The following is a 12,987-nucleotide window of genomic DNA, read 5'->3' as shown; positions in this document are numbered from 1 at the left end:
TTCCTGTGATTGAGTTCCATTTGCAAAGCACTGTGGTCTGAGAATATGCAGGGAATAATCAGGAATAATCTCAGTCTTTTGGTATCAGTTGAGACCTGTTTTGTGACCCAGTGTATGGTCTATTCTGGAGAAAGTTCCATGTGCGTTTGAAAAGAATGAGTATTCTGTTTTAGGGTGGAGTGTTCTGTATATATCTGTGAGGTCCATCTGGTCCAGTGTGTCATTCAAAGCTCTTGTTTCTTTGTTGATTTTCTGCTTAGATGATCTGTCTGTTGCTGAGAGTGGAGTGTTGGGTCCCCTACTATTAATGTATTATTATCTATATGTCTCTTTATTCTGGTTAAGAGTTGGCTTGTGTATGTGGCTGCTCCCCTGTTGGGGGCATTGATATTTATAATTGTCATATCCATTTGTTGGATACACCCTTTAAGAATAATACAGTGTCCTTCTGTAACGCTAACTACAGTCTTTAGCTTAAAATCTAATCTGTCTGATAAGAGAATTGCTACCCCAGCTTTCTTTTGAGGTCTGCTGGCATGAAGAATGGTATTCCATCCCTTCACTTTCAGTCTGGATGTATCTTTTGGTTCAAAGTGAGTCTCTTGTAGACAGCATATTGATGGGTCATGTCTTTTTATCCAATCTGCAACCCTGGGTCGTTTTATGGAAGCATTTAGGCCATTCACATTGAGAGTGATTATTGAGAGATGTGATTTTAATGTCATGTTGACTATGAAGTCCTTGTTTCTATAGATTGTCTCTGTAAATTTCTGTTCTGTATCACTCTTGGGGTCTTTCCCCTTTTATAGAACCCCCCTTAATATTTCTTGTAGGGCTGGCTTGGTAGTCACATATTCTTACAGTTTCTGCCAGTCTTGGAAGCTCCTGTCTCTCCATCCATTCTGAATGACAGCCTTGCTGGATAAAGTATCCTTGGCTGCATGTTCTTCTCACTTAGTGCTCTGAATATGTCTTGCCAACCCTTTCTGGCTTGCCAGGTCTCTGTGGACAGGTCTGACATTATTCTGATGTTCCTCCCTCTGTACGTAAGGAATCTCTTCCTCCTCGCCGCTTTCAAGATTGTTTCCTTGGATCTAAGATTTGCAAATTGTACTATTATATGTCATGGTGTTGGTCTGTTCTCACTGGTCTTGGGAGGGGTTCTCTCTGCCTCTTGGACACGGATGCTTGTTTCCTTCACCAGATTAGGGAAGTTCTTAGCTACAATCTGTTCAAATATCTCTTCTAGACCTCTTCACCCCCTCGAGGATCCTGATAATTCTGACATTGGAACGTTTCATTGAGTCAGTAATCTCCCATAGCTTTTTTCATGAAATTGGAGATTTTCCTCCCCCAAGTTATTTCTCTTTCCTTCTTTTCTATCATCTCATCCTCTAACTCACTAATTCGTCTTCTGCCTCGTTTACCCTGGCTGTCAGAGCATCCAGTTTAGACTGTATTTGATTCATAGAATTTTTAATTTCTGCCAGATTTGCTCTCATTTCCGCCCTTAGAGATTCTATATTCTCATTAATATTTTTCTCAAGCCTACACATCATCTTGATAATGTTACTCTGAAATCCATTTCTGACATCCTGGTTATATCCATATCCATTAGTTCTGTGGCAGAGGCCACAGTCTCTGTTTCTTTCCTTTGTTGGGGGTTCTTCCTCTTTGTCATTCTGATGAGGAGAGGTTGCGGGGTTGCCCAGAGCCCAGATTATTGACCAGGACCCAAGCAAGATGCACCTGTTTTATAGGGACCTTAGGGATGTGGGCTTCTTGATTTTTCAGCCTGCCTTCTGGGGGAGGGGCCTGTCGTGCTGATACTCAGGTAACCCTGTTTGGGCAGAGTCGCCCTGTCCCCTGTGTGTGTGGGGGATGGGCACAGTGCGGGACAGTTTTTTGGGGCTTTTGTTTTCTGGCGGCTTTCCCTGGCAGTTTTCTGTGGCTCTTCTGAGAGTCAGAGCAGCAGTGGCCGAATCCCAGCCTCTGTCTCAGAACAGAGAGATTGCAGTCCGCTCTCCACTGAGCTCTCTTGGCCACTTTAACTCTGTTTCTGTCAGTGCTGCAAAAACCCTGCAGCATCCCGGGTTGTGCGCCCCACAGCCGGTGTCCCAGCCCTCACTTCCAGGGCTGGCTCGTCTCTGTCCTTTGTGCTTCTAACACCGCCAGCCGCCCCTGGTTCCTGCGCGCGCTCCCGAGCTCCGTTTCAGTGTGTTTCATGCATGCTCCGAGGCTTCTGAGTTTCCTATTTCAGTCTGCTCTCTCACTGGTCGGCCCGCTCCCCAGTGCAGGTGGCTGTCGCTTCCCGGCACCCGAGTGCGGCGGCTCCCTCCCCCTTCCGTTTATCTTCCGATATCTGTGCGAGGTTTCACGGCTCCCAGCTTCGTACCTCAATACTCAGCGCTGGAGATGTTCATTCATAGAGATCCAGGTGTATCTTCCTGCGTCTCAGGCTGATTCCATGGGTGTTCAGGATGGTCTGGTAGATATCCAGCTCGATTCAGGGGACCAGCTGAAAAAGGGGACCCCTATTCCTCCGCCATCTTTCTCCCTCTCCTCTTTAAGCATTTCGAATATATCATGCTACTCCTTTTGGGTCTGCATAGTTTCTGCTGAAAAATCAGCTGATAGCCTTATGTAATTTACCTTTGTATGTAATGGTTTTCCTTTTTTTTTGGTGCTTTTAAAATTCTCTCTTCATCACAAATTTTTGCCATTTTATTTACTATATGTCTTTTTTTTTTTTTAAGATTTTATTTATTTATTTGACAGAGATATAGACAGCCAGCGAGAGAGGGAACACAAGCAGGGGGAGTGGGAGAGGAAGAAGCAGGCTCATAGCAGAAGAGCCTGATGTGGGGCTCGATCCCACAACGCCGGGATCACGCCCTGAGCCGAAGGCAGACGCTTAACCGCTGTGCCACCCAGGCGCCCCTCTATATGTCTTTTTTAAAGATATATTTAATTAACTTATGAATGAGAGAGTGAGCAAGACAGAGCACGAGCCGGGGGGGAAGGGTAAAGGGAGAAGCACACTCCCCACTGAGCAGGGAGCCCGATGTGGGATTCGATCCCAGGACTCTGAGATCATGTTTGGAGCCTGAAGGCAGACGCTTAACCAAGGGGGCCACCCAGGTACCCGTCATTACCATGTGTTTTGGTGTGGACCTCCTTCGGTTGATTTTACTAGGGCCTCTCTGTGCCTCCTGGATTTGGATTCCAGTTTCCTTTTCCAGATTGGGGAGATTTTCAGCTATTACTTACTTAAATACATTTTCTGCCCTCTTTTCTCTCTCCTCACGTTCTGGGATCCCTAGAATGTCAGTGTGATTACGTTTGATCTGTTTTCATTATTTATTAATCTTTGTTCTTTCTGGTCAGCTTGATTACTTTCTATTCGTCTGTCCTCCACGTCACTCATCCATTTTTCTGCTTCCTCTCATCTATTTATTCCCTCTAGTGTATTTCTAATTTGTTTTTCATCTCTGGTTCTTTTTATGCTTCCTGCAGTCTGTTCTCAAGCGCAGCGGCTATCTCTGTGACCACTGCCGTCGATCTCTTAGACACACGACTTACCTGCTCCGTGTAGCTGTCCTGCAGTTTTATCTTGTTCTTTCACGTGGGATATATTCCTCTCATTTTGTCTATTTCTGTGTTAGGAAGGTCAGTTTCATCTCCTGCTCTTGTAAGGAACAGCCTTATGAAGAGTTCCTGGAGTGCCTGCAGTGCGGTGTTCCCTGCTCATCAGAGTAGGGTGCTCCAGGGGTGTCTCTGTGTTGTGTGTGCCCTAGGGTTGTGGGTGAGCTGCGTTTGCCTTCAGTGCAGTCCTTTGCAATGGCTCTCTTTGCCTGGTGTAGCCTGTGTTTGCTCCCTGTGTCAGTGGGTCAGTCCGGGGCTGCCTTGGGCGCGAACTGAGACAGTCCAGTGTTTGCCAGAGATGCAGCAGCACCGAATTGCAAGGTGCTCTCCCTGTGTTGTCCCCTGAGCAGCTTTTGTTGGTAGGTGGATATGCCGTCGGACCAGATGTCTGCCCCCGGTCTGCAGCTGGGGCCACATCCGACTGGTGTGTGTTGTTACCTTACCCTCTCCCTGGGGCAGGAGTCACTCGGGAGTGGTGCTGGCCCCTGTTGGGGCTGCTTGCACACTGCCAGGCGTGTGGCCCTGGTTGGGATGGGCTCTAGCTAATGGTGCGTTGAAGGGGGCAGGGTCGTGGTGTTAGCAGCTTTGGGGTAGGTTGGCTGTGGGGGGCGGCCTGGATCCCCTTTAGAAAATTCCTGCCACAGGCTGGATGGGGGAGTCCCCTGACTGTGTGGGCGTGGTGTGTGGTGTGGCAGGTCCACGGCAGGAGGGGACTGCAGCTGCCCAGAACTGCTTAGGCTGCGGGGATGGCAGGGGTGTGGCCGTAGAACGTGGGGGGTGAGGCTTGCTGCGCTGTCCTGGCTCCCACTCGTCTGTGGATCTAGGCTGGGGTGAAGGAGAGGGAAGGAGAGCCTGCAGAGCTTTTGTTCTTGGAGAAGTCTCCCAACCATCCCTGTCCCTCTAGCAGACGCTCAGAGTAGTGAACACGTCTCCCTCCCATTTACCCCAGGCATTTCTAGAACTGCTGCTTCTGCGCTGTATCCCAGTGGGGCTGTTAGCGGTGCTGTCTCTTTAAGGGCAGGGACTCAGTTTCCTCTTGCCCTTCCTTCTCAGAGCCCAGCAGGCTGATCTTTAAAGTTCCAGTTAAGCACTGCTGATCCTATGAATGTGGGAAATTCGGCTGCTCTGGTTTTCAAAGCCGGAGGCTACGGGATTCATCTTCCCCGCGCAGGCTGCCCGGTGTGGGGGGTCTGCTGCTCTCCCCTCCCTGCGCCCACGAGTCCCTCCCTCCGCAGACAGTTCCGAGGGTCAGTTTACCTCTGCACCTCCACCCTTCCTAGCTGCTTTAATGCGGCCTCTTTACATGTGGCTTGTGCAGAGTCCGTTCTGCCCGTCTGTGGGTCATTTTCTGGGTTGACAGCGAAGCGGGTGTTATCTAGTTGTATCCGTGGGACCAGGGGAGCTTAGGGTCCACCTGCTCCCCCGTCTTCCCTGGATGGCTCTCGACTTCCCTGTGTTTTTGCACTTAGTTCTGATCCCCCTGAATCCGTGAGGATAAATGGGGATGATTTGGACTCGGGATTATTTTGAGGGTGGGAAATAATCTTCGCAGCGTCTGGAGCCGGAGAACACGGTTCGTCCACGCAGCGGCGGCCGGGACGATCCAGGGCCTCGGAGGGAGCACGGCCCTGCCGGGGGCCGCCCCACTGCTCCGTGGGGTGGGGTCCACGTCCCCCCCAGGGAAGACTAGGAGGCCGCCTTTTGCCTTTTCAGACATCAGTGAAGACCGAGGAAGCAGCCGCCCAGGCGCCCGTCACAGAGCAGCGGCCGAGCCCCCACGGGGACTCAGCTCGGGCGGCTACGAGCGTCCGTCTGATGGGTGAGGGCGCCCCTGAAGGGTCCCGCGTCTGTGCGCATCTCCTGCTGTCATTAACTGTGACCTGGCCCTTGTGAGCCGACATTCCCTGCGCGCCATCGCCCTGCCTTCCCCGTCCTCTGCCTGCAGACTTGCCTCGGCCCTCACCATCTCGCCTCCCTCCCGGGCACGTTATCTTCTGTCACAACACTTAGCTGCTTCTTTAGATCTTCTTTGATCATCCCTCCATATCCCGAGGCCCTCACGACTCCTGTGCTTCCCATTCTCTTCCCTATAAAGGATTCCATGTAACTGTCATGTTTAGACACCTCTTCGTGTCTGGAAGCCCCACACTCCTCTGCCTGATCCCTTCATCTCAGAGAAGTTCTCTTCACGCTCCAAGATTACCTGTATATAATTTTCTTTAAATGGGCTTTACCTTGGTAGACCCTCTCCCCAGCTCACTGACCTTTCTATCTTCCCATACTGTGCCAGGCTCCGTAGGGCCGCTGTGACAGCGCTCCCGGGACGCCCAATGATGATGTGAATCGGGAAATCCTGGTCCTAGGGCGCCTGCTGGCTCCGTCAGTAGAGCAGGCGACTCGGGATCTCGGGGGTGTGAGTTTGAACCCCACGTTGGGTGTAGAGCTCACTGAAAAAGAAAATCCTATTCCCTACTCTGGAGTTTTTTTTTTTTTTCTTTTCTCAATTCAGGCAACAGATGACATTTAAATTATTATATTATTTTAGCTGAAGAAGTTGTAACTAAAGATGGATTATTTAATGCAAAGAAAGAAATTTCTGAAGAAATGGAGCACAGTGCTGAGGCGTCAGGAATACCCAACAGGTGAGTCCAGTGTTAGGAAAGCAGCTGATGGCACAGAAATTAAAGACCTTGTAGGTACTTCCTAAGCCTGGTTGTGGGAATGAGGGAACGAATGTGGAGCACAGACAGTCCTAAAGCAGGACGGGAGGGACCGGGGCAGAGGCAGAGGGGGTTTGGGGGAGGCTGTTAACTCCTCGGAATTGAGAAAAAGGGGAGAAAGGAAACAGTGTGGGATAAATAGCCTGGCATGCAGGGCAGCCGTGGGGACAGGTACATTTAGCCTCAGTGCCCAGAAACCTGACTCCCGTGTCTTCACCACCCCCCCATGGCCCCCGCCAGCCACACAGTTTCTGTACGTCCTTTTCCCACTACTCACTCCCCTTTCCTTCTTCCACCATTTTGGGCCGTGATGCGTGTCCATTATCAGTATCTGTTTATGTAAAATACGCACTTTTGCTTTATGTGAATGCTTTAAATTATTTAAATAGTATTATGACTCAGCATCATGTTTTAAGCCCTGTCCGTATTTCTGAGCACTCACCTTCCCCAGCGGCGGTCACCAGTGGAGAAACAGCGCTCACGGAGCAGCCTCTGCTACGCCCCTCGTGTGAGAACTCCTCGGGGACAGATAGCTAGGAAGAGGACTGCCGAGTCCTAGAAGGTGTTCTTAGATTTAACTCCAGTCCTGCTAAACGGACTCCTGAAAGGAATGCACGCTCCGTGCGCTCAGGTCAGCAGGAGGTTCATACTGGCCCAGTTCTCCTAGTCAAGGATCCAGGGCTGCTTTGTCCACCCCTGACCACAGGATGGTTCCTGCAACTCCAGGGACTGGGTCAGCAGAAAGGGGCAGAAGGGCACCTCTACCCACGTTCGTTCCTGGTGCCCAGAACACAGACGTCTTCTCCTGCTTCTCACTGGCTGAAATGGACTCTGAGGACCATGTTTGGCCATCAGAGGCTGGGGGAACTGAGCATCTAGAAAGGGGAATGGGATTGTGAGAACTGGCTTAGACCAGTTCGTGGCCTTTACCAGGACACGTGGCTGCCTGCAGAAGTGGGTTTCTGACGGGCTAACAGGGAGAGGCAGGAAAGTCAGTCTGCCTCTCTCCCCAAGCAGATGACTAGGGAAGCTCTGTCAGGGTGTCACAGGCCACGATGAACTAGACAGAGGTGTGGATCAAGAATCAGTGATGAACGGATGGGAGAGGCAAAGAGAGTTGTGCTGCAAAGACTATTCTCTAGGCACATTTTTGTAAGTTCAGCTTCCAGACTATTTTTTCTTTGTTCCATCCGTTCAGGAAGCATCTTGTCCCTCTTACGCAGAGGTGCCCCGAGGGCACAGTGCTGGGGTGGGGGGGGGCAGAGCTGCAGGCAACGGGAGGAAGCACCCGTGAGGCAGGGGACAGGGGAACGAGAGTCAGACGGAGAAGTGAACGTGCCGCGCCCGACAGGGTTGGCGACCTAGGAGAGGGGTCACAGGAGCCACGGAAGGCAGAGGCAGACTGTGTCAGCGAGCAGGTTTCTGCCTGAGAAATTCTGGGTCCTCTTTGGAGTGGGGAAAAGAGGCTGTGGGATTAAAGCTTTGAGAAGAATGATGAAGATGTGAAATGTGGGGAACTGGGGAGACGGGGGTGAGGGGGAAGGAGGACTGCAGGCAGGGTGAGTGACCAGCCGAACCTCGGAGGCCCGCATGGTTAGGTGACGGTCGCCCCGCTGCTGCGGGCTCTGTGGTGTCGCCCACCCTGGGGTGAGGACCGGAGACCCAACGCTGGGCTCCAGCCGGTGCTCAAGTCCGGCCGGTCTGGGGCACCAGTCTGGGGCACCGGTCACTGGGGCAGGTGGCTGGTGATCCTGGCCAGAGAGGGGCTAAGGGGATGGACTGTGGGGTCAGTCGACTGAGTAGGAAGGGAAGTGGAAGCAGAGGGAAGGGAGGAGTCGTGAGATGGAGGGGCAGGGGGCAGAGGCGTGAGGCTGAGAAGATGCAGCGTGGAGGCGGCATCCGCACACGGTCCCCGCACTTGAGGGACGTTAGGGAATGTTGACTGGGCCGTCTGCGCACACTGGAGACACCCAGGAGAAATACATGTAGTATAAATTACAATGTACTCTTTTCAGTGCTTTTTCCCCCGTATGTCTTCTGCAACTAGACTGTTTATTTATCAGTGGGATGTTAGTGAAATGCAGATTTCTCAGATAAAAAGAGAAGCTTGTGTATAATACTTTTCATCTTGGTAACTTTATAAACCCATAAAAACCAGTTCAACGGCAGTAAGTTTAAGTTTCTCCCCGGAGCAGTGTGTCCACCAGATGAATGTAGAGCTAGGAAAGACTTAATCCTTCCACGTTCAGAAACTCTGAGACAGGCGTAAGGGAGCCCAGTACATTATAACCCCCTTCCTTGTCCAAATTTAGAACCAAGTGATGGAGATACAGGAGTAAACAGAGGATTCTGGAAACCTCGGCTTCATCGCTGACGGAGGCTCGGCTAGGAAAGGAGTTCCCAAGCAGAGGAGCACAGCAGGCCTCCCCCTGCACAGGCCTGCCTGATACGACTTGGGGCCAAAAGGAACATGGGGCATCTGCCACTTGCTCCTGAAGAGGAGGGAGGCGCTGCATGAAGATGCCCAGTCCCTTCTTTCAGACTCCACAGCTAGCTGTCCAGAGGAGCGAGACCAAGGTAGGGACAGGCCAGAAGTGTTAGGTCCTAGGAGTGAGAAGCAGGTAATCTCCACACAAGAATACTTCGGGTGTCATCAGATTCAGGTCCTAGTAAGACTAAGGATTTTTATAGTTTTTTTTTTTTTTCAATCCTAGCAATTGTGTGCCCCAGCCTCCTTGTTGTACTTCTGTCCACACGGACAGGACAGTTACCCATTTGAACACCCTAAAGGACCGTCACCCGGGTGACTTATGGGCCCGAACGCACATCTCATCCTTGGAATATGCTGCAGGAGACATGACCCGAAAAGGGAGAAAAAAGGACAAAGCTCGAGTGAGTGAACTGCTCCAAGGCCTTGCATTTTCTGGTGACTCAGATGTGGAAGAAGATAAGCTTGAGGCCCACCATGCTCAAAAAAAGCTAAAGACGTCAAACTTGCCAGAGAAGAATTGGACCAAAAGAGACATTAAACCCAACTTCCCAAGCTGGTCGGCGCTGGATTCTGGACTTTTGAATCTCAAGAGTGAGAAGCTGAACCCAGTAGAGCTCTTTGAGTTGTTTTTTGATGATGAAATATTCAACATGATTGTCAACGAAACCAATAATTATGCATCTCAGAAAAATGTCAACTTGGAAGTCTCAGTTCAGGAAATAAGGTGTGTGTTTGGTATCTTACTTTTGAGTGGATTTGTGAGGCGTCCCAGGAGGGGAATGTACTGGGAAATCTCTGATGCTGATCAGAACCTGGTTAGAGATGCAATTAGAAGGGACAGATTTGAATTGATTTTCTCATACCTACATTTTGCAGATAATAGCCACCTAGATCAAAAAGATAAGTTTACAAAATTGAGGCCTCTCATAAACCGAATGAATAGAAATTTCCTCCTGTATGCTCCCCTGGAGGAATACTATTATTTTGATAAGACAATGTGTGAATGCTTTGACAGTGACCAGTTCCTGAATGGGAAACCTATTAGAATTGGCTATAAAATTTGGTGTGGCACAACCACACAGGGTTATCTGGTGTGGTTCGAACCCTATCAGGAAGAATCAGCGGTGGTGGTGGGTAAGGGTCTTGATCTTGGTTTAGGTGGAAATCTAGTGATGCATTTTGCTGATGTTCTTTTAGAGAGAGGCCAGTATCCCTATCATCTGTGTTTTGATAGCTTCTTTACAAGCGTCAAATTGGTATCAGCCCTGAAGAAAAAAGGAGTAAGGGCAACAGGAACAATTCGTGAGAACAGGACTGAAAAATGTCCCCTCATGAATGCAGAACATATGAGAAAAATGAAGAAGGGGTATTTCGATTTCCGAGTGGAAGAAAATGAGGAGATAATTTTGTGTCGTTGGCGTGGTGACGGCATCACCAGCCTGTGCTCCAATGCTGTGGGCATAGAACCAGCCAGGGAGCGAAGCCTTTCTGCCGCTGACGGGGAGCTCCGGCAGGTAGCGTGGCCGTCCATAGTGAGGTTATATGATGAATGCAGGGAAGGTGTAGCTAAAATGGATCAAATCATTTCCAAATACAGGGTGAGAATAAGAAGCAAGAAATGGTACTCGATTTTGGTGAGCTACATAATAGATGTCGCCATGAACAACGCGTGGCAGCTACACAGAGCCTGTAACCCGGGCACCTCTCTAGACCTCTTGGATTTTCGGAGATACGTTGCACACTTCTACTTGGAGCACAATGCTAATCTGTCAGATTCAGGCAGATAAAATGAACACGGTGCCAGTATTAACAAGACAAAAAAGTTACAGGTACAAATGAGATTGTATCCTTCCAAAGCAAACCTGATGTATGTAATGGAATTATTAAATAATATTTTTAAAAAATCAAACCTCTACGTAGTTTCAAAGACCATTAAAAATATTACTTGTTACAATAATCTGTAAAAATGTTGAACTTGAGTGCTACCTTTTTCTGTGACTAATTTTTGGTGTGAGACATGTGGGAAATCATTTGTTAAACGGATTAATTTCTGGATTGAAAGAATGAAATTGTGCCTCTTTAATTTTTTGTGGAGATTTTTAAAAATGGAAGCACTGTCACAGTAACCGTAGACGGTGCTGAATCTACCGGTGAAAATCAAGGCAGAGCCCATGACATAAGGATGATCTAATGCAGCGGCCGCGGCCGGGAGCTTATGCTAAGGATATAATAGGAAAACATGTTTGTGGCCTCGCGGGCGTTAGCGGGAACGTCAGAGCACAGAGCCGGGAACGCCGGGCTCGCTCAAGGTGGAGCTGCCCTCAGATGACGAGCGGCCAGAAACGCCGGGTTCGCTAAAGGGCAGAGCGCTGCCCCAGCCGAAACTTGATTGCTCTTGACAATAGCCCGCGGGGTCCGTAGAAACGTGTTTAAGACTAGGCCTCACTTGCTGAACGTTACGTCATCTACTCCCGTGACCGTCCCCGTGACGTACTGCTATTCACTAGGATGTAATATGGATCACTCCCTTGATTGTCTTTATTTATTGCCAATAAATATGCGAGGTGGCAGCTGTTCGGGGCGATCGCAGCCTTGGTGGTGGCGCGCCTGGCGGTCCCCTGCATCCACACTCTTTCGCAACCTAACCTGTCTGTGCCTCGTCCTTCTCCCAAATCGGCTCCGCGGCTGGTGTCACGGCACCCTAAGACCTCAGGTGGTAAGAGGATGAAGACCTCAGCGCTGGTATAAAACTGGGTCAGGTGGTGGGTAGGAGAGAAGGGCCAGGCGAGGCGCCAGAAGGGAGTGCTAGCAAGGAGAAACTGGCAGTGAAGCAGAGCCTCTGAACACTGACATGAAAGGTATCCTGTTGGGACTGTGGGAGTCGGCAGAAGCAGCGTAAAGAAAACTGAGGAAATAGGAAGCAAATTGGGTAACAGTAGCATCTTCAGGAGAAGAAAGAAAAGTCAGCAGCAGGGTGAAGTTGACATAAAGCCCACGGAGAAAGTCCTGTACGCCAACAGAGTGAGCAGCCCAGAAGACATGGAAACATTCCTAGAAACACAAACTACCAAAACTGAATCAGGAAGAAATAGAAAACTTGAAGAGACTCATAACCAGCAAAGAAATTGAATGAGTCATCAAAAATCCCCAACAAACAAAACTCCAGGACCAGATGGCTTCACAGGAGGAATTCTACCAGGAATTTTAAGAAGAGTTAATACTGACTCTACCCCAAAATATTCCAAAAAATAGAAGAGGAAGGAAAACTTCCAAATTGTTCCATGATACCAAAGCCAGATAAAGACACCACACACACACACAAAGGAACTAGTGACTACAGCACAGAAATAGGGATGAATGGGCCTTGGGGCCCCTTCTTCGTACTAAAGTAGAGGAGAAAGAAACAGGAGGGCAGCAGCTGCAGGACGGAGCAGCGTGCACGACAGCTGGCTCAGCTGAGACGGGCAGACTGCCTAAGTGCTCTGCCAGGCTGTCTACTTCAGGGCACTCTGTCTGGGACTCACACCCCCCAAAACAGGCCACCTCTTTCCATTGCCAGATCTCACATAATCTTGGGGCAAATCTCACCAGATCTCTGCCCAAATCTCACAAGATCTTGGGCCATATCTTGCGGGAACCTGGTAGGAGAGGAAGTCCCTAGTAGCCTCTTTTGTGCAGGATAAGTAGGTCGTGATGAATACAGGTGCAAAAATCCTCAACAAAACATTAGCAAACTGAATCCAACGGTATGTTTAAAAAGTCATACACTACTATCAAGTGGGGCTAATTTCCCGGATGCAAGGGTGGTTTAATAGTCACAAAACCACCAACATGATATATCACATCAATAAGAGAAAGGATAAAAACTATATGATCATTTCAATACGTTCAGAAAAAATATCTGATGAAGTACAACATCCATTCGTGATAGAAACCCTCGCAGAGAAGATCTAGAGGGAACATACCTCAACATAATTAAGGCCTAATATGAAAAACCCACAGCCAACAGAATACTCAGTGGTGAAAAACATAGCTTTTCTCCTCAGATCAGGAACAAGACAAGGATGTCCATTCTCACCACTGTTACTCAACACAGCACTGGAAGTCCTTGCCACGGCAATTAAACAACAC

At 49.4% G+C, this 12,987-nt stretch overlaps 1 protein-coding gene across 3 annotated transcripts in view; it reads left to right on the top strand.

The window, feature by feature from the left end:
• Positions 1-11,755, top strand: part of PGBD1 (piggyBac transposable element derived 1) — a 32,489-nt gene extending 20,734 nt beyond the window's left edge. For all 3 annotated transcript variants that reach the window (XM_040645132.1, XM_040645131.1, XM_008711521.2), the window contains 3 exons: positions 5,359-5,464; positions 6,191-6,287; positions 9,080-11,755. In XM_040645132.1, the coding sequence (XP_040501066.1) occupies positions 5,359-5,464; positions 6,191-6,287; positions 9,080-10,643 (1,767 nt within the window). In that variant the 3' untranslated portion in view covers positions 10,644-11,755. The remainder of the gene's footprint in view (positions 1-5,358; positions 5,465-6,190; positions 6,288-9,079) is intronic.
• The last annotated feature ends 1,232 nt before the right edge of the window (positions 11,756-12,987 follow it).

This window comes from Ursus maritimus, unplaced genomic scaffold (assembly GCF_017311325.1).
Source record: "Ursus maritimus isolate PB19 unplaced genomic scaffold, ASM1731132v1 scaffold_30, whole genome shotgun sequence".
Taxonomy (NCBI): domain Eukaryota; kingdom Metazoa; phylum Chordata; class Mammalia; order Carnivora; family Ursidae; genus Ursus; species Ursus maritimus.
This window is presented reverse-complemented; position numbering and strand designations above follow the sequence as displayed.